This window comes from Sprattus sprattus (assembly GCF_963457725.1).
Source record: "Sprattus sprattus genome assembly, chromosome: 11".
Lineage (NCBI taxonomy): Eukaryota > Metazoa > Chordata > Actinopteri > Clupeiformes > Clupeidae > Sprattus > Sprattus sprattus.
This window is the reverse complement of record NC_137909.1, coordinates 3,094,572-3,115,827: the sequence shown is the minus strand read 5'-3', so window position 1 is coordinate 3,115,827 and position 21,256 is coordinate 3,094,572. Positions and strand designations below refer to the sequence as shown.

The 21,256-nt window shown below is 42.5% G+C and overlaps 1 protein-coding gene across 1 annotated transcript in view; it reads left to right on the top strand.

Moving 5' to 3' along the window:
* The window catches only part of uhrf2 (ubiquitin like with PHD and ring finger domains 2), a 161,895-nt gene extending 152,735 nt beyond the window's left edge, over positions 1-9,160 (top strand). The window contains exons 12-16 of the mRNA XM_080848064.1: positions 4,320-4,457; positions 4,663-4,888; positions 6,024-6,172; positions 8,581-8,679; positions 8,955-9,160. Of these exons, the coding sequence (XP_080704190.1) occupies positions 4,320-4,457; positions 4,663-4,888; positions 6,024-6,172; positions 8,581-8,679; positions 8,955-9,101 (759 nt within the window). The 3' untranslated portion in view covers positions 9,102-9,160. The remainder of the gene's footprint in view (positions 1-4,319; positions 4,458-4,662; positions 4,889-6,023; positions 6,173-8,580; positions 8,680-8,954) is intronic.
* Positions 9,161-21,256: the final 12,096 nt, after the last annotated feature.

The window sequence follows — 21,256 nt, the reverse complement described above, 5'->3', positions numbered from 1 at the left end:
ATATTAGTCGTAACAACTACAACAGCTGCTGGAACAACAGTTGATTTAATTAAAAAAAAGTGAAAGTAACTACAAATAACGGCAGTTATGTTACTATGTCTGGCAGCTAGTGTTCACTTCACAATAGAGCGTCACAATTCCCTGAGTGTCACGATGAATGGACATGGATTTGGACTTCAGTGAAGGGATCTTTAGATACATCTATATTGTAGCGATCACACCGACACTACTAGTATGAATCAACAATGACTTTATTGGCTGTTATGATTTCGGCTGAACACATACGTTTCTGTGGCTGCTTCTCATAGAACTTCCAGCACAAGAGACACAACAACAAGTTACACGTTCTCTTAACCAGGTGCCCCCGCCCCCCTGGCTACTCTGCCAGCCCCCCGCAGCGCATAGCATCACATGAGCTGCTGCGGCTGACAGAGAGCAAGGACACAGGCACACAGACACAAACACTATGAACATGAACACATTAAACATACTGGTCATTACATTACCCCCCCGCTACCAAGTTCCTCGTCCCTGAGGGAACAAACAAAGTCTGCCAAACGCTGGGGCGGTCTCCTAGCCCTTTGTGGACGTGAGAAGGGGGGCAACAGACTCAACCCAAGGCCAGGGGAAGTGGGCTGAGACCAGGGGGCAACAGGGACAGAGGCAAGGTCACCTCCATCAGGCACTGGCTGTGGAGGGTGCGGTGTGTGTGTGTGTGTGTAGTGAGAAGGGGGGTGACAGGCTTAACCCAGGGGCAGGGGACGTGGGCTGAGACCAGGGGCCACAGGGACAGAGTCAGGGTCACTCCCATCAGACTGTGGGGGGTGCGGTGTGTGTGTGTGTAATGCAGGGGTTTGTGGCTGGGTACGTGGGGTACCTGGAACCTGGGGCAAGGCATTGCCTCGATAGGGGGCCAGTCTGTCTCTGTGCAGAGCAACTTTCCGTCCTCGTGGCGGTAGCTGCACCCGATACACCACCTCCCCCATCCGCTCCAACACCCTGCAGGGCCCCACCCACTGGCTGTCAAGCTTTGGACACCGGCCCTTCTTTGTTTGTGGGCTATACACCCAAGCACCAGCACTTTCCTGCTGCACCCGGGCAAACGCATGGGCAGACTCAAGCCTGTCCTGGAGCCTCCTCGCATATTCCGGCCCTGTGGAAACAACAGGGGCGTCTGGAGGCCGCCCAAAGGCCAGCTCTGCTGGGGTGCGGAGCTCCCTCCCTAGCATGAGGAGTGCTGGGGAACATGAGGTCGACTCCTGGACTGCAGACCGGCACGCCATGAGCACCAGCGGCAGATGTTCATCCCAGTCGCGCTGATGCTCCGATGTCAGTATGGCCAGCTGCTGACCCAGTGTGCGGTGGAGCCTCTCCACGAGCCCGTCACTTTGAGGCCGTAACGGGGTGGTTCGTGTCTTTTGTATGCCCAGGCGGCTGCACATGGCAGCGAATACCTTGGACTCAAAATTTCTCCCCTGGTCACTGTGCAGTGTGTCCAGCATTCCAAACCGGCTGAGTATGCCTCCCAGCAGGGCATCTGCCACAGTCTCTGCATCCTGGTTTGGGACGGCATAGGCCTCTGGCCACTTTGTAAAGTAGTCGATCACAGAGAGGATGTAGACATTCCCCTTGTTGGTGCGGGGAAGTGGGCCCATCACATCTACAGCCACTCTCTCCATGGGGGCCCCCACTAGATGCTGCTGCAGCTGGGCATGTGACCGACCTGTTGGACCTTTCCGTGCGGTGCATAAGTCACACCGTCTGCAGAAGTCTTCTACGTCCCTCCGATAGCGGCCCCAATAAAAGCCTTGACGGAGGCGGCGGAGCGTTTTGGTCACCCCAAAGTGGCCTGACCCCGAGGCTCCGTGCATGCCCTGCAGTACAGCTGTCCTCAGGCCCTTGGGGACCACCATCTGCCAACGCTCATCCCCTGTAGCAGGCTCTTTCCACGCCCTCTGCAGCACCCCGTCGATCAGACGCAGCGAGTCAAACTTTGACCACAGCCCCTTGGTGACCTGTGAGAGCTTTGCCACTTCTTCCCATGGCGGCCTCTGCTGTAGCTCCACCCACTGATGCACAGGGTTTAGGTCGGGGTCAAGTTCCTTCTGATTCCTCCATTCCCCCATGCTCAACATCTGCAGCTCCCGGCAGTCCACCACTTCTGCCCGCCGCACTGCCTTCTGCTGCTCCTCCTCCTCACAGAGTTCCTGCTCCCGACTCTCCCTCCGTTCACAGTGGTGGCACCCGTTGGCAGCACACGGGCGACGGGAGAGGGCGTCTGCATTGCTGTGTTTAGCTCCTGCCCTGTGCACCACTGTGAAGTTATAGGCCTGGAGCTCCTCCAACCACCTGGCGACCTGCCCCTCCGGCTCCCTGAATGAAATCAGCCACTGGAGAGCTGAATGATCGGTTCTCACAGTGAAGGGCAGACCGCACAGGTAATATTTAAAATGGCGCACGGAGAGCACCACTGCCAGGAGCTCTCGCCGGGTCACGCAGTAGCGCTTCTCAGCCTTATTGAACACCCGGCTGAAATATGCCACTACCCTCTCCCCGTCTGCACCCACCTGCAACAGCACTCCTCCAGCACCCACCCCACTGGCATCAGTGTCCAACATAAACGGAAGAGAGGGGTCAGATGGAGCCAGCACAGGGGCATCGCTGAGGGACCGACGCAGCTGGTCGAACGCCCCCTAGCATGCATCTGTCCAGACAAACTCTCTGTCTTTATGCAACAACTGGAACAGAGGGGCAGCGATGCACGAAAAACCCCGTACAAACCTCCGATAGTATGAAGCGAGGCCCAAGAAACTTTTCAAGTCCTTTTGAGTGGACGGGACCGGCCAGTCTGCCACTGCCTGCACTTTGTCCTGCATGGTGCTAATTCCCTCCCGCCCCATTCTATGTCCCAGAAAAATCACCTGACGCTGCATAAAATGGCACTTATCAGGGTGGAGTTTCAGCCCTGCTGCCCGGATCCTCTCCAGCACGCGCCGTAACGACAACAAAGCAGCATCGAAGGAGGGTCCATGTGCCAAGATGTCGTCCAGATAAACCAGGCACTCCTGGCGTGGGATGCCAGTCAACACCTGATCCATCAGTCTGGCGAAGGAAGCAGGGGCGTTGCATAAGCCAAAACTGAGGACTTTAAACTGCCAGAGCCCACATCCAGTGCAAAAGGCAGTCTTTGGTCACGCAGATGGGGCGAGAGGCATCTGGTATTAGCCCGAGCGGAGGTCCAGTGAGGAAAACCAGGCAGAGCCTGAGACTAGGTCCAGAGACTCATCCACGCGGGGTAGTGGATACGAGTCTTTCTTAGTTACCCCATTCAGTGGCCTGTAGTCAGAGCAGAGGCGCCATTCACCATTCTTTTTGGGAACCATGACCACTGCCGCTGCCCAGGGGCTATCTGATGGCTCGATGACGCCTGCCTGAAGCATGTTTTCAACAGCTTTGTTACACGCCTCTTGCCGCACCAGCGGAAGCCGGTGGGGACGGCACTTTATCGGGCGGGTGTCAATCTCGTCCAATTTCACAGTAGGTGCAAGACTCTGTGGCTTGTAGGCCTCTCCAGGTCTCCGTCTAACCATCAGACGACCATGTGTTGGGCAAAGCTGAAAATTGGAGAAGACGAACTAGGAGACGCTCCAGTCCGCTTTGGTTCAATCCTTATGGTCTTTTACAAACCTCAGCCAGGCAAAGTACAACGTTGTCCCGGAAGAAAAACTTGCTTCCTTTTGCTCTGACAATGTTCCCCAACTCTGAGAAGTGTTTTTTCCAGCAGGGCAATGCTCCATGCCACACAGCCAGGCCAGTAAAGGTGTGGATGGAGTATCACCAGATCAGGACCCTGTCATGGCCAGCCCAATTTCGAGACCTGAATCCCATAAAAAAAACTCTGAAATGTGATCAAGAGGAAGATGGATGGTCACAAGCCATGAAAAGAAGCCGAGCTGCTTGAATTCTTGCGCCAGGAGTAGCATAAATGACAATATTTTTATTTGAAATTTGGTAGGAATGTTGCCAGTAGGTTATAGAATAAAACTAAAATGTACATTTTACTTTAACACATACCAATAAATAGTAAAACCAGAGAAACTGATAATTTTGAAGTGGTCTCTTAATTTTTTCAGCGGCTGTATGTATACCACGAAGAAAGAACACCAGGGGTCTTCATGGGGCAATTTTATTGTTTTGCCGCTATATAAATCACATTGAATTGAATTGAATTGAATTAAATATAACAACTGCAGACAGGAAGGCCTGGTGCCAGTATTACTTAGCCCACATGCTTTGTGCATGCATTATCTCTCCTTAAGGTGGTGAAGTACTGGCCAGAGATTGGGAAGTGTGGCTTTCTGGTCTGGCGGTATCTGTTACGGCGTGACGAACAGGAACCGGCACCCTGGTCTCCTGAGGGGGCTGAACGAATCAAGAAGCTCGGCCTCAAAGTGCAGGTGAGTCCAGTCTCACACCGGCTCAAAGGCAGATTCACTTCAGCCCAGATTCCCCACAACTGCTACAGGTCTGACATTATGAAGAAGTTCCACAGACTCGATTGTTGTACACTTGTGTCTATGGTAATTAGGTTTTAGTTTATTGTGTGTGACAGTGTGTTGTTTTTGCTCTTTCTCTCTCTGCTGTGGTTTTGGCTCTGCCTAGTACCCCCCAGGTTATCTGGAGGCCATGGCCAACAAGACCAAGAAGGAAGCGAGTGTGAGAGTGGGCATGCGCGGCAAGAGGCACTCTGGGAGAGGCCGACCAAAAAATACCCCCCCTCCAAAGAAGCCAAAAGAAGAAAAGGAGGATAAAGAGATGGAAATCCCAACTGTTATCGCAGCTGGTGGGCATCAAAGCAATGGCAGTCAGAAAACACCTAAGGGCAAAGGTAGGATTATTTTTTTATGTTGGTGGATTTGAAATCAAATCATCAAATCATCAAATCAAACTAACACACTTTCTGTTCCACTGTTTATTTTCTGTCAGTAGCCTCATGCATATTGATGAGCTCATCACATGGAATAGTCTTTCCCTCACCACTGGCCCATCAGTCTAGATTGTTATTGTAGGAAGAGAATTGAGGGGAGAGACTTTTCTATAGTTTACTGAAAATTTTATAAGCTAAAGAATACATGCAATTAATCTTATTTTAGGGAGGTATAATACACAAAATGAACAAGTAAACATAAATATAAATAATAATGGTCACTCAGTTACATTTCGATCATGTACATGTTTTATACATGTAGCCTAGCCCCCACCATCATGACCAAACTTTTTGGGTTCTCCTGCAAGAGAGAGGAGCTAAGCGTGGACAAAGCTGGTGATATGTTGGAATGTGGAGTATGAAATAATTTAACTCTGTAGCTGTCAGCTAGCCAGTCCTGCTTATGGCATCTTTAGATATTACATAAATATAGACTATAGGGTCAACTATTTAAATATATATATATATTTATAGTAATAATAATATTAAATATATAAAAGTAACAAAAGTCTTTGTATAATTTGTAAAACAAAACTAATGTAAGAATGTTCAAAAAGCAGAGAAGGTTGAACATTGCAGGCTCATAGCCCCAGGCCCATAACAACAACACCACTGCTGAACGAGTCCTCAGGGAAACACTGCACATGAACATACACATCTGCACTGGGATGGGAGTGAAGGGTCAACTCAATTATTACATGGAGCTGTAGATAGAGAGGATATTTCAGGTGCTCAAAACAAATAAGGTTAACTAAGAGACGCTAATTGGAGAGCTGCCTCTCATAAACAGCTGAGGCACCAGTTCAGTATGCCCAGCATGCCCTGTGACTGCCTTCAAGGGCAGGTGAATGCCATGGCTGGATTTGGTCTGGTATGTCAGGAGGACCCGAAAGTAGAAAGTATATTGCTACATATGTGTACTTTTACTGTACATCTCATATGCTGTACATCTTTGTTACTCATTTGCAGGTTTGTGTTGAAATTGTATTGAATTTGAATGTATATTTATTTAGTTACGGTCTTTTGTGTATCTTAGACATGTGTGTAGAGAGGGCCAGTCAACCCCAGAAGGAGAAAGAGGTGGAGGCCTTCCAGCTGAGTGAGGAGCAGCAGATCCTGATCCGAGAGGACCAGCCCAACAAAAAGAGTTGGGATGAAGCCATGGACGTCCTGCTCGAGGGGCCAGTATGTACTCCTTTCCAATGCACTTTTTACATTCTCTGCTCTACATTCTTAATAGTTCCCAGTTGCCATCTTCTGCCTTGTCTTTCACTCCTATCTGAAGTAAGTCTGTCCTCTCTCCTATCATCCCTATCATATGTACAATTGAGGGGCCTCTGAGGCTGAATGAGACGGATAGGGTCATATCAAGTACCATAGAAACAATTATCTATCTGTCTATCTATCCATCCATCCATCCTTCTTCAGCTGAACTCACAATTATTCAACTCCCTTAACCCTCACAAGACATTCCTGTGATTTGCGTATGTAAAGCCTTAGTTCACAGTCAGAGAAGCTTTGAGTCACATATATGAGTCATTTTCAAGCCAAGTTTACAATGAAAACATTTCCATCTGCAAAATTGTTCAACCATCTCAGCTACCATAGCAAATACCATAGCAACCATCTCAGCTACCATAGCAAATACCATAGCAACCATCATAGCAATCGTAGCAAACTATCTTTGTGACCACCATGACTATGATAGCAACACTCTTGCAACCACTACCACGAGTACCATTGCAACATCCTTACAACCACTAAAGCAATCACCTTAACTGCCATAGCAACACCCTAGCAACCACCTCTAATACTATAGCAACACTCTCTCCTCCATTATGAATTCCATGGCAGCAAAGCACTTATTATGAAATTACGAAATATGAATGGGAGGTCTAGGAGGCACATGACCCTAGCTCATTACGACTTATTTGTGGAGTGGCGCCACCTAGTGAATGATGTAAAAACCTATCACTTCACTAGCCAAAGTCTTGTCATGCAAAGTTTAAAACTTCATAACATTTCAAACCCTGCATCACTAGAAGATATAATCATAACCAGCACATGTACACTACCGTTTAACGGTTTGGGGTCACCCAGACGATATTGTGTTTTCCATGAAAACTCTTTTATTTATTTAAAGAGTTCTTGCATTATTTGGAGGTGTGCTTTGGGTCATTGTCCTGTTGTAGGAGGAAATTGGCTCCAATCAAGAGCTGTCCACAGGGTATGGCATGGCGTTGCAAAATGGAGTGATAGCCTCCCTTATTTAAATTCCCTTTTACCTTGTACAAATCTCCCATTTACCAGCACCAAAGCAGCCCCAGACCATCACATAACCTCCACCATGCTTGACAGATGGCATCAGACACTTTTCCAGCATCCTTTCACCTGTTCTGCGTCTCTCAAATGTTCTTCTGTGTGATCCAAAAACTTTGATTCGTCTGTCCATAACACTTTTTTTCCAAACTTCCTCTGTCCAATGTCTGTGTTCTTTTGCCCATATCAATCTTTTCTTTTTATTGGCCAGTCTCAGATATGGCTTTTTCTTGGCCACTCTGCCTAGAGGGCCAGCATTCCGGAGTCGCCTCTTTACTGTAGATGTTGACACTGGCGTTTTGCGGGTACCATTTAAAGAAGCTGCCAGTTGAGGACATGTGAGGCGTCTATTTCTCAAACAAGAGACTCTAATATACTTGTCTTCTTGCTGAGTTGTGCACCGGGGCCTCCCACTTCTCTTTCTAGTCTGGTTAGAGCCCGTTTGTGCTGTTCTCTGAAGGGAATAGTACACACCGTTGTAGGAAATGTTCAGTTTCATGCCTTCATTTCTAAGAACAAGAATATACTGGCGAGTTTCACATGAAAGTTCTCTTTTTCTGGCCATTTTGAGAGTATAATCGAACCCACAAATGTGATGCTCCAGACACTCAACTAGCTCAAAGGAGAGCCAGTTTTATAGCTTCTCTCACCAGCAAAACAGGTTTCAGCTGTGCTAACATAATTGCACAAGGGTTTTCAAGGCTTTTCTAATCATCCATTACTCTTCTACGGCGAATAGCAAACACAATGTACCATTAGAACACTGGAATGATAGTTGCTGGAAAGGTCTATACACTTATATAGATATTTCATTAAAAAACAGACGTTTCCACCTAGAATATTCATTTACCACATTAACAATGCATAGAGTGTATTTCTGATTAATTTAATCTTATCTTCATTGAAAAAAACTGTGCTTTTCTAAGGACATTTCTAAGTGACCCCAAACTTTTGAACGGGAGTGTATATGTCTCAACGTTTTTAGCTTAAACACTATGACAACTTCACAAGCAAAGCATTACAAACCTTACCCGCCTTAACAAAACTAGTATAATAATCAACTACATCTTTTTTTCTTTTTTATCACCAATGATCAGTGATTTCAACCTGAAAATAAAACAGGTCACAGGCCTTAACATCGCAGTTTGATCACAGTTTTGGGAGAATTCCAGCTGGAAATGTCTTGTCTTCGTCTTGCATTTGTCATGTGTGATATTTCAGGGGTTTCATGTGTGACAATGATTAAATAGGCCTGTGGTGTCTTGCACCCCCAGAACTTTTTGAAGAAAGTGGAGCAGAGCTTCATGTGTGTGTGCTGCCAGGAACTTGCCTACCAGCCCGTCACTACTACATGCCTGCACAATGTTTGTAAGGTAAGTACACAAAACTCTAGAGATAGCTGTTGTTCATTACACATTTATATTTTCAATTCAGCTAGTTCACTCCAGCTCTGCAGTATAAATTCCATCACAGCATTTATTGGTGTGGATTACTTTTGTTGATATCAGTAAAATAAAAAAAAATAAAAATGTCTTACTTGAATGTGTCACTGGAATATCACTTAGTACAAGTGCTAACATCTTGTACGTGAAGAAATTGCTTCCTTAATACATCTTATGTGTCCCTTTCTCTCTCTTACCTGGTCCAGAGCTGTCTTCAAAGGTCATTCCGTGCAGAGGTTTACAGTTGCCCTGCTTGTCGCCATGACCTGGGAAAGGATTATATTATGATCCTTAACAAGACACTACAACAGCTTCTTGATCAATTCTTCCCTGGATACAGCAAGGGCCGATGAGCCTGTCCCTGGATAGACATCCCGAAGTCTCTAGAGCAGAACATTCTCCCCAGCTCTAACATTCTGACACACACACACGTATTATATATAAATATATATATATAAAAAAATACTTGTGTGTGTGAGTGTGTGCTTATATATAACCATATATATATATATATGCACACACTTACACACACTCACACACACTCACACGTATACATATACACACACACACACACACACACACACACACACACACACACACACACACACACACACACACACACACACACACATGCCCTGTATCACAAACCAGCTAGAAACTGTTTCCTCAGCCATGATTCAAGGATTTTTCTAACCCTGTCAGACTCTCCTGCCACTCCATGTCTCGGAAGACCATGATAGTCAAGGAACACAAGTTAACGATAGTGTTCATTTAGGATAGGAATTCTTGAGTTAACATGCTCATGTGGTTAATCACTAAAATAACATCATCCTCTAATGTTTTTTTTTCTAAATGGGGGCATGATGTGTTGCAAGAGTGGGATTAGAATCAGACATGCCAGCATGGGAAACTCTGGGAATATCACTATATCCCACATTGGGCTTGTTTATGAGGGGGTCACCAATAGCTTTTCAGTCTAGCCATTTCAGTTTAAAATGTTAGTGCTACGTTTCAACTTTTAATGATTGAATGTGGGTAAGTTACTTGTTTTCAAATTGTTATGACTTTGTGGCCTATTAGGGGACAATGGTTTCAAAATGTAATTTCAGTGAAACACCAACTTTATCTCCTAGAACTACACAGCAACTGCGTACTGGTGCTCAGTATCCAGAAGGGAATATAAAATATCCTAAATATCCAGTTTTTTTGTCTACTCTGATTGATCAGGGCAAAGGTTACCTTGTGCCGACAAGAAAAGGAGTTAACGTCTTATAACTGACGACTATTACGTTTTCACCTCAACATCAGCCTACCAATTCCGAGTTTCTTGCCCATCTAAAGTAAAGTCCACAGTGTTTTACCTGAGGAGCGGAGTCTATGTACGTCTTCTTTCTTTTTGTGGTGATGTTATTTTCTTTAGTACAATATCAGATTTGTTTTAATTGAAATGCAAATGTCCATGTTTAAAAAAGCATATTGTCTCGAAAGAATATTGTGATGTGCAGCCTAACTTTCTCTTGTGGCATCTGCTCCTCTTTGCAAGTCTTTTCTTACCTGTGAGCTTCCTCCTCTTCCTCCTCCTCCCCATTGCGTATGTCTGTACAGTGACAGCAGTACTAACCCTTCAGAAGTCATGTGGATGCATTGCCTTTGCTATTGGCCTTAGTGTTGTTTGTTGTGTGTTTGTTTAATTGCACTTACTGAAGAAAAGAAGAGACAATGTAATGTCTAGTTTAAAAATGCTGATTAATGTTATTTTTATCATTTAGTTTCCTATCCTATTTTGATCATTAGCTCTTTTTTATGTGGTTACTTTTCCCTGCTGCCCGGTCAGGTTGAACAGTTATATTGCTTAATATTGTGATTGAACATTTTATACATGGTATAATACTTGATATGTCCCAATAAATATTTTGATTCCTGAAAAAACAAAACAAACAAAAACAAAATGTTTCTCATGCATCTCCACAGTCGATGAGTTATACATTATTGTTCTAGTTGACATTTGGATGTATTAAAGTGTAGTTTTTCCAATTATTTAGTTTTTGACAGCTGAATTATTTTATAGGCTGTAGAGTGATGTATGGTGTGTGTGTGTTTGTAGAATATCCTCAAATAAAAAAATAAAAAAGAATGATTGAGCAGAACAGCACAGGAGAGCCATGGTAGATCTCTTCTGGCATCATATACCTGTTAGCAGCACATTTGGGCTCCTGATCTGTGTTTTGAGAGGAAGCAGTTGTTGGACGTAGGAAGTGTCAATGATTCATCAAGGCGAGAAAAGTGGGGAAGTTATATAAGTTCCTGCAAGAGCATAGCAAGGCCTGGTGAAGACAAAATATCTTCATAAGTGGTCATAAGTGGAAGCATTTGCAAAATACTTAAACAGTCAAGTAAAATACCGAGCCAGGCTTTTCTTAATCCGTACCTGAGTAACGATGATGTTCAAATTTTATAAAGTCAAGGACAAAAATATTGGCACCCCTGCACTTCTGTTAGATAATGTACCACTTCTCACAGAAAATTGTTGTAATTACAAATGTTTTGGTATTCACATGTTAATTTCTATGTTTTGCATTGGAACAACTCAAAAAAGCAGAAAAGAAAAGCTAAATTTGACATGATTCTACACAAATCTCCAAAAGTGGACCGGACAAAATTATTGGCACCTTTTCAAAATTGTAAGAAATCATTGTAATTCAAGCATGTAATGCTCATTTAATTTATATTTAAACTTACCTGTGGCAAGTCACAGATGCTGGCAACATAGAAATCACATTTGCAACCAGTTAAAATGGAGCAAAGTTGACTCAACCTTTGTGTTGTGTGTCTGTGTATACCACACTGAGCATGGACAAAAGAGGGAAGATCAAAAAATTGTCTGGGGGTTTGAGAAGCAAAATTGTAGAAAAAGTCCATCGTCGGAGATCTTAATGTTCCTGTGTCCACTGTCCCTCTGCTCACTTCGCTTGACGGAGACGGACCCAAAGATCGTTCAACAGCGGAAAACTTCAGGATCAACTTAGGTTCTAAAAATAAAAATGTAATGTGGCACAAGCATCACATATTGTTCTTTCTAAGTTGTATTGAGGATGTCATGTATGAATTAATGCAAGAAGTAGGCTATTATGAATTCCTTAAATATCATTTCAACTATTAAAAAACAACTGAATTAACATCCAATAATTGGCGATGAAGTTAAGTGTGAAGTTATCACATTCAGTGCCCTCCACAATTATTGGCACCCTTAGTGAATATGGGCAAAACTTTGTCTTTGCTGTTTATCCTCTTGGTCTTTCAGTCAAAATATTCACTAACATTTTCATTGAAGTAATATTATTGAAACATGGGTGCCACATTTATTGCTCCCCTAGAAAATCTTCTAATTGAAATCTAACTGAAATGTATTACCAGTCATGTTTTTTCATTTTTAAGTTCACCTTTTTGATTAGGAACTTTTAAGTGGTCAACCATAACTTTCTGTTTAACTGGGGTGAAAATATGAGGTGAAGCAGGCCAAATACCCTTAGCCATTCATCAAGATGGGGAAGACAAAAGAACACAGTGTTGAAGTGCGACAAAAAGTTGTTGAGCTGCAGAGATCCGGAAAAGGATATAAGAAAATATTTTAACAGTTGAAAATACCCATTTCCACAATCAGGGCAATAGTTAAGAAGTTCAAAGCGACAGGAGATATGAGGAATCAGCCTGGAGGAGGACCTGTCTGTTAATTGACCCCACGCATCGTGAGGAGAATGGTTTGACTGGCAAAGGAATCTCTGAGGATCACAGCTGGAGATTGGCAGAGGTTAGTTGAGTCTTGGGGTCAGAAAGTCTCCAAAACCACCATTAGACGCCACCTACATCACCACAAGTTGTTTGCGAGGGTTGCCAGAAAAAAGCATCTGCTGCCAATCACAAACAAACTTAAGCGCCTACAGTTTGACAGACACTACTGGGACTTTCAATGGGGCCAAATTATGTGGTCAGACGAGACCAAAATTGAGCTTTTTGGTAACAAACACCAGAGGTGGAGAAAGATAGCCATAGAGAAAAGCACCTCATACCTACTGTGAATCTTGTTAGGATACATAGTATCATGGACTCCTTGAAATACCAGGAGATTTTAGATGAAAATCTAACAGCCTCTGTCAGGAAGCCATGGTTGGACCTTCCAGCAGGACAATGATCCAAAGCACAAATCAAAATCTTTTATATCATTTATTTATTGAAGGAATTGCACAATACAGGTATCTCAAGCAGTATCTCAAGCATTTTTCCTCTATGTTTTCATTCATTTTTTTTAAACACGAACAAGATTACCCTCAACCACCCTCCCCATACACCTCTTGGCAGTTAGTATGTTCATAAAAGCAAAAAAAAAACATTTCTCAGTCATGAATGTACATTCTTACAGCTATGCATCAATATTCTTCCAAAACATAGGCCCTCATATGTCCATAACACATTTATTGGCTCAAATATAGTAAATATTTACAATGTGTCAACCATTCTGTGAGGCGATCAAATATCAATAGGGAAAAAAAAATAGGCGATAAATAAATAGGCAATGAATAGATAGAAAAATTAATTAATAAACGTCTAGGAAAGGATAGAGAGGGGGGAGGGTCTCAGTTACAATTAGGGACACTCACCCAGTGGACAACTCTTTCAGACTTTCAAAATACGACAAAAACGGTCCCCACTTCAAATAGAACCTTTCCACAGACCCTCTGAGTGTACATTTTATCTTCTCCAGCTTTAGAAAAAACATTACATCTTACAGCCACACCGAGCTGATGGGGAAGTAGAAGACTTCCAAACTAACAAAATTCTTCTACGGGCCAAAAGTGATGTGAATGCAATGATGTCTGACTGGTTTGCAGTTAACTCTTTGGTGACTGCCCCAAAATTGACAATTTTGAGTGACTTTTTGTAAATCTTGGATATCTCTGCAAATATTGCACATAACACCATATATTATGATTCATTTTAAAGGGTGATGAATGTAGAATCAATGTAGAATAGCTGTAAAGAAATAAATTCTCTCAATTTAAATTATTACAAAATAATTTATGCTAATTTATGCGGTGATATTTCTGAAATAAAACACAAAAAGTAGGTGTAATCTGCTGTGGTTGCCATAATGTTTAAATTACTGCAATTGTGCAAACGCTAAGTTTTAGAATATATTGTTAGGAATCTTCCTGCCAAGTTTGGAGTCAATCTGACAAAATCTTCATCGCCTTTCATGCATCTATAGGTCGCTGAAAAAAACATATTTTTCTGAAAAACAACAAACATATTTTTTTCCCCAAAAAAAATATTTTCTGTATCTTGTTGAAACACCAATTTATTTGCCTGAATACATTTGAACAACATGAACAACAATTATTTTATATGCCACATTGAATTTTATTTTAAACAAACATGGCATGGAAGGTCAAGAGTTACTGTGCCAAACTTGAAAACTACAAAGCTATTACGAGAAATAACAACACAAATGCAAGTATAGAAATATATTATCATTTATTTTGGTTGATCAAGATAAAAAACAAAAGAACTATGAGACAGAAGTGATAGCATTGTATAAAATAATTTGTATCGCAATCTAAATGAGGGACATATGAAACGAACGAATCCATGAATGACACGTCATTCCACGTGGACCCAAAACACTGGAAACAAATCGGTTATGTTCAAGAAAACGTCTAATAACTTCCAATAACCCCTTCCAAATAATAATATAATGCTCAAACGTTTAGTGTTACTAAAAATATATGTATATATTGATGGCGCAAAAAAGCGGAAATTGTAATGTAAGGATAAACAGCGTGTCATTCAGGAGTCAACATAGACGCATCTCACCTCAATTCTTGATCAGGGTACTGTTCGGCGACGCTCGCTAAGAGGTTTAGCGAGCTAAATTCCAGGCAAAAAAAAAGACAACACCGCTTTATCGAGTTCGGCGAACCAACTTTTGATTAATAACCATGGTAACCAATCGCTTAGCACTAACCTGCTCCAGGGCAGGCTAACCAAAGTTTAGCTGGCTAAACTTGCCACACCCACGCCAAAAGGAGGGATCCCATTGATAAGGAGTCATATTATAGTTTGATTAGCGTAGGAAAAGTTCTTTGCGATCACCAAGAAGATCCATTTTTCCATCATGATGAGTTCTTGTATGAGCGCTACCGATCCACCCGACAAGGAATAATTAATTTAGAAGACCTTCTCGAGTCATTTATTGCATACACCACCGTAGAACATTGAATGTCTTCACTTTCTTGCGAGTGGTAGCCTTCATTTTTGCAATGTCGGCGTTGCGGAGAATAAAGCACTCATAATTATATGACAGTGGTAGCCTATTAGTACAGTTGATAAACCCGAAATAACTTTCATGCTCAGCCTGAGACGTGATTTTTAGTTTGCACATGAATACTAACGTTTTCTTTGATCCCATGAAATTTGAGCACATAACCCATCTCCATTATGGAGATATTTGCGAAAGTTGTTTAAGATTTTATGTCCCTTCTACAATCACGATATTATTAACCATACGTCATCAACAAATGCAACTTACATCAATTGCAAACGTATAGTTTTGCAAACGTGTCTAGTTTTTCTGCAGTAGTTAATAAAGTCTACCTCAGTCTACTTCACAGCATATAATTTTTGTAGAAAAGGTGGTTGCATGCATAAGAAGAGAGAAATACGCACAATATATTTTCATTGCTTCAATTTATTGAATTTCTTATTAATACATTTACATTTAGTCATTTCGCAGACAGTTTTATACAAAGCTATTCACAAGGAGATGTACAACTACAAGCGAAGCGAAGGGGTTCGAACCAGCGATCTGTAGCATGCAATCCATGAGCTCTAACCGCTGCACCAGAGTCACATATTAGATTTTGGAAAAGATATCAGATCTTAGACAGCCTAAAGACAGTTTCTTATATTGCTGTCATAGACGCGGCAGTGTTGAATTCTGACATGATTATGGTCTTGAATTCTTCATAACGCGTTCATGGTCATATCCTGCCTTAGCGGAGAAAAAATTGAGTCTTTTTCTTTGAGTTTAGACTTTTGTTCGTGAAAAAAAAAATCATGGTTTTGGTGATCGACCTATCCTGCCTTTTGAAGCAGGACGTGCACGCGCAATTTTTAGCCTGGGACAATTTAACCTGAGGATTTTTTATCTTAGCGCACGTCGCCAGACAGGCTTGACCTGTTCTCATTTAGCAAGCTATATTATCTCGTGTCGCAAGCTAAATTAATTATCTTAGCTTCAGTTGTACGCCGGACAGGGCCCAGATCACAAGCATTCATTAACAGATTGTCAAGTTCTTACTGTTCTCCACTGCTCATCCTACCAGGGCCCTGTTCACGTACAACTGAAGCTAAGATAATGAATTTAGCTCGCGACATGAGATAATCTAGCTCGCTAAATGAGAACAGGCCAAGCCGGTCTGGCGACGGGCACTACTTTATTTTAACCTCAAGTTAATTTGTCTCGTCAGCTAAATTGCGCGTGCACGTCCTGCTTCAAAAGGCAAGAAAGGTCGATCACCAAAACCATGATTTTTTTTAAAGGTACAATGGTCTAAACTCAAAGAAAAAGACAAAATTTTTTCTCCGATAAGGCAGGATATGATCATGAACGCGTTATGAAGAATTCAAGACCATAATCATGTCAAAATTCTACACTCCCGCGGCTGCGACAGCAATATAAGAAACTGTCTATAGGCTGTATAATGGGTGATATCTTTTCTCTTATCGGACATGTGACTTTGATGCAGCGGGTAGTGCGTATGGCTTGCATGCAGCAGATCACCGGTTCGTCTCCCCTCACCTTCGTAGGAATTGTAGTTTTAAATCGCTTTGAATAAAACCGTCTGCTAAATGACTAAATGTGAATGTATTAATAAGAAATTTAATAAATTGAAGCAATGAAAAGAAATTGTGTGTATTTCTCTCTTCTTATCATGCACCTACCTTACCATCCACCTCCACCTTCCACCATTCACTACTGCACGAAAACTAGACACGTTTGCAAAACTAAACGTTTGCAATGATGTAAGTTAAAGTAGGTAAAACAACTTTAGCCAATATCTCCGTAATGGAGATGGGTTATGTGCTCAAATTTCCTGGGATCAAAGAAAACTTTAGTATTCATGTGCAAACTAAAAATCACGTCTCAGGCTGCACATGAAAGTTATTTCGGGTTTATCAACTGTACCAATGTCTCAACTGTACTAATAGGCTACCACTGTCATATAATTATGAGTGCTTTGTTCTCCGCATCGCCGACATTACAAAAATGAAGGCTACCACTCGCAAGAAAGTGAAGACATTCAATGTTCGACGGTGGTGTATGCAATAAATTACTCTAGAAGGTCTTCTAAATTAATTATTCCTTGTCGGGTGGATCGGTAGCGCTCATACAAGAACTCATCATGATGGAAAAATGGATCTTCTTGGCGATCGCAAAGAACTCTTCCTACACTAATCAAACTATAATATGACTCCTTGTCAACGGGATCCCTCCTTTTGGCGTGGGTGTGGCAAGTTTAGCCAGCTAAACTTTGGTTAGCCTGCCCTGGAGCAGGTTAGGTCTAAGCGATTAATTACCATGGTTATTAATCAAAAGTTGGTTCGCCGAACTCGATAAAGGGGCGTTGTCTTTTTTTTGCATGGCATTTAGCTCGCTAAACCGCTTAGCGAGCGTCGCCGAACAGTACCCAGTTGAATTATCTGCATCGTTATCCTCTTCATTGTCCGTTTGTAAACAAAGCTGAACCGCTTGATCGAGCGTATACACTTTGCTTGAAAACGGCATGTTTGAAAAGAAGCGCTGTCAAATTTTTTTCCCGATAAAACGTCTCTAAACCAATGGTATTTGAGATTGGGTACTCAAATAAAATACATCCTTGTGATTGACAACTGTAGACAACATTTTCAGTACCATGGGAACAAAGATTGAGTGAAATAGAAGAAGAATGTAACCAAATACGTGACCAGTCATGAGTGACCGAAATTTAAAGGGACCGTCACCAAAGAGTTAAACCCAGGGTTTCATCAGCTACACCAAATATTGCTATAAGTGGACAGGGTTCCAGCATCACTCCAAGAGCCTCGCTTAGGGCCTGATTTACTAACATTAACGCACAGTGTTTTTGCGCATTTTTCGTGGTATTTATCAAACCAGATCCGTGCTGGGCACTCTGTGCTTACTCCGCCCTTCAGGGCCTGATTTACTAACATTGCGACCGCAGCTTAATCTGCGCCTTTGCCAGGCGCACATTAACGCATAGTGTTTTTCTGCATTTTCCGTGGTATTTATCAAACCAGATCCGCGCTGGGCAAGCATTATTTAGCGCACCGTTAAAAGACAGGAGAAATCGCCTGCAAGTTACTGCCACCATGGAGATTCGAGAAAGAAAAAATTAAGGTTCAGCTAAGAGGAGATAGATATATTGGTTCACATTCGCTCAATCACTGAACCTGATTCAATACGCGGTTATATTGTCCCGCCATCACCTACAGCGAGATGTTTAAAAGAACACGATTATAAAGAATATGCTATTGGTGGTGTAACCTAGTGGTCTACTAAGTTCTCGGCTCTGTATTACGACTATGCCACCTGGTGACTTGCACACCAAGATATTAGGTTGGATATGATGTGTACCTGTTGTTAGAGCCAAGTGGATTCCCAATCAGGTTCACTCCAGTAAGGCACAGAGACAAGGTATTGAAATTATAACAATGACAATATTTACTTATACAATGGCTATGGTTGGAAGATGGAAGGAGAGTTGATAATGGCTGGAGAGTTGATACTGGCTGCCACCAGGATGGTAGGGGGGCATAGGGAGCAGCTGTTGCAAGGGGTTACCTGTCTGAAAAAAGTGAGTTAGACCGACACGCCACCCGTGCTCTGGATTCGTATTCCTACGCACACACAAACTCTGCACACAACACACATAGGAACACGCACTGCAAACAGGTATTAGCAAAACGTGAGGTGCGTGTTACCACTCAATTGACATGCAGTGCCCGAAGAAAAGGACTCAGACCCGGCGACCTGCCCAGCAGACAGCTGCAATATTCTGGTGAGGAAGGGGGAGTTGGGGTTAAACCTAATGGGCTGAAACTAGGCAGAGTTTCAGCATCAGAACAGGTTTATTTAATAGGGACCAAACTGGAGCAGCCAATACAACAGTGATCGCTCCAGCACGGCGGGGAGGAGAGGGGATAAATAATGAACAAAAATAGAAAAAATAGTGCGCTAAACCTAGCTCACACCTAGGTCAAACCAAACACAAAAGCAAACAAACCAAAAACTACAAAGAGCAAAAACTGAAATGAAACTAAATTTATGGCAAAACAAAGCAGCAGTGGCAAATCTCCTGAAGAAAGGAAATAAAATTATTTATCTAATCGTACATAATCAACATGTATTTCTAACAAATCAGAACATAACATTTTCAGGTTACCTTCAGCAATGACAAACACAAACACGGACAATTGGTTCTCTGGCGTCACCACCAACCTCCAACAGTCTTCTCACTGTACCACAGCTCAATGTCATCCAACCAAACTGATGGAACTGGAAATATTGCTATCTCTTGTAGTAAGACTTTAACTGCTACTGATGGAGCTGCAAAATAGCTATTCCACTGTTAATTTGTATCATTCCTATCTGTAACATATTTCGATGTTTCCTGCTCTGATTGGCTGTTGCCTGGTTGTTATTGTGTGACCATATACAGCCGCGGAAAAAATTAAGAGACCACTTCAAAATGATCAGTTTCTCTGGTTTTACTATTTATTGGTATGTGTTAAAGTAAAATGTACATTTTTGTTTTATTCTATAACCTACTGGCAACATTCCTACCAAATTTCAAATAAAAATATTGTCATTTAGATCATTTATTTGCAGAAAAATGACAATTGGTCAAAATAGCAAAAAAGATGCAGTGTCTTCAGATCTCGAATAATGCAAAGAAAACAAGCTCATATTCATTTTTAAACTACACAATACTAATGCTTTAACTTAGGAAGAGTTCAGAAATCAATATTTGGTGGAATAACCTTGATTTAAAATCACAACTTTCATGTGACTTGGCATGCTCTCCACCAGTCTTTCACATTGCCGTTGGGTGACTTTATGCTACTCCTGGCGCAAGAATTCAAGCAGCTCGGCTTCTTTTCATGGCTTGTGACCATCCATCTTCCTCTTGATCACATTTCAGAGGTTTTTTTATGGGATTCAGGTCTCGAAATTGGGGTGGCCATGACAGGGTCCTGATCTGGTGATACTCCATCCACACCTTTACTGGCCTGGCTGTGTGGCATGGAGCCACCGCTGGATTGGCCATAGGGCATGGCGGGCAAATGCCCGGTGGCCTGAAGCCTTTTATTATTTTTTTTATTCATGCCATACTCGCGTCTAACGGAGCAGGCCACGTTAACTTCAATGCAGGCTACATTAACGCCAATTTCGGTTGAATAGGCAGAATTGCACGCGGGCCCTGGCCTTCAATTACTCTAGCTAAAGTTTTCAGCACTAGCTTCCTTAGTTTTAGAAATAGATGTCTCGACAACTATTTATACTCCTTTAATACCGTACGTATCTTCGTCATGGTGGGTATTATTTTTGCAAAAAAAAATAGTAGCAATTAGAACAACAGCACATGATTAACCTACATACACTGAAGAAACAATAAAGAGAAACGATTCAATGAAACGAATAAGTTATTTTCTTTGGTATTTTGTCATTCAGAATTTCAGATTTGCCGTGGGGATTTCTGGGTAACATGTTTAACACTGTTAATGGACCAGATCATTTAAATATTTGTGTCGCGAGAAAGGTAACAAAGTGACATTAAGGCTGCTAACTGTCAATAGCAAAGGAGCAAGACTGCTATACCCTATTGTGAAGGCTACACGAGTCTATTGAAAATGTCTTATAAACACAAAAGTGGCAGTAAGAAAAGGCAAGAGAGAAACGAGCTGCAGGAGAACGTGGCAAAGCTACCCAAATTAGATTATTTAGATTTTTCAACAAACGTTCGCCAGTCCGTGGAGTCTGCTAGTGCTACGGACGACCCTCCTGCTAGCACGCAAGGCTCGTCGAATGCCATTCAAATAGGTGAGTTAGTACAAGGGTATTTGATGGGCTGCCATGCCCCCTTTAACAAGTCGCAGTGGAGCACCCGTTTCATTATGTGTTTTTCAGATGTGGGTAAAGCAGGTGTGTCGCTTGTCATCCGTGTTTTAAGAGCGCTTTAGCACACTTTGACCCTGTGTTTACGTTACCGCGAGTCCGAGCGCGTCCTGTCTACTTTCAAAGAGCAAGAGGACTTTGAGTGTGAAAGGTGTCGGGCCATCCGTGACCGCACCATGGCCAGGAGGATGGAAAACAGAACGTGTGTGTCTGTGTTTAATAATTTAGTTAGTTTCATCGTGTCTGCGTTGCTTGTATACACAATTTAAATATCCT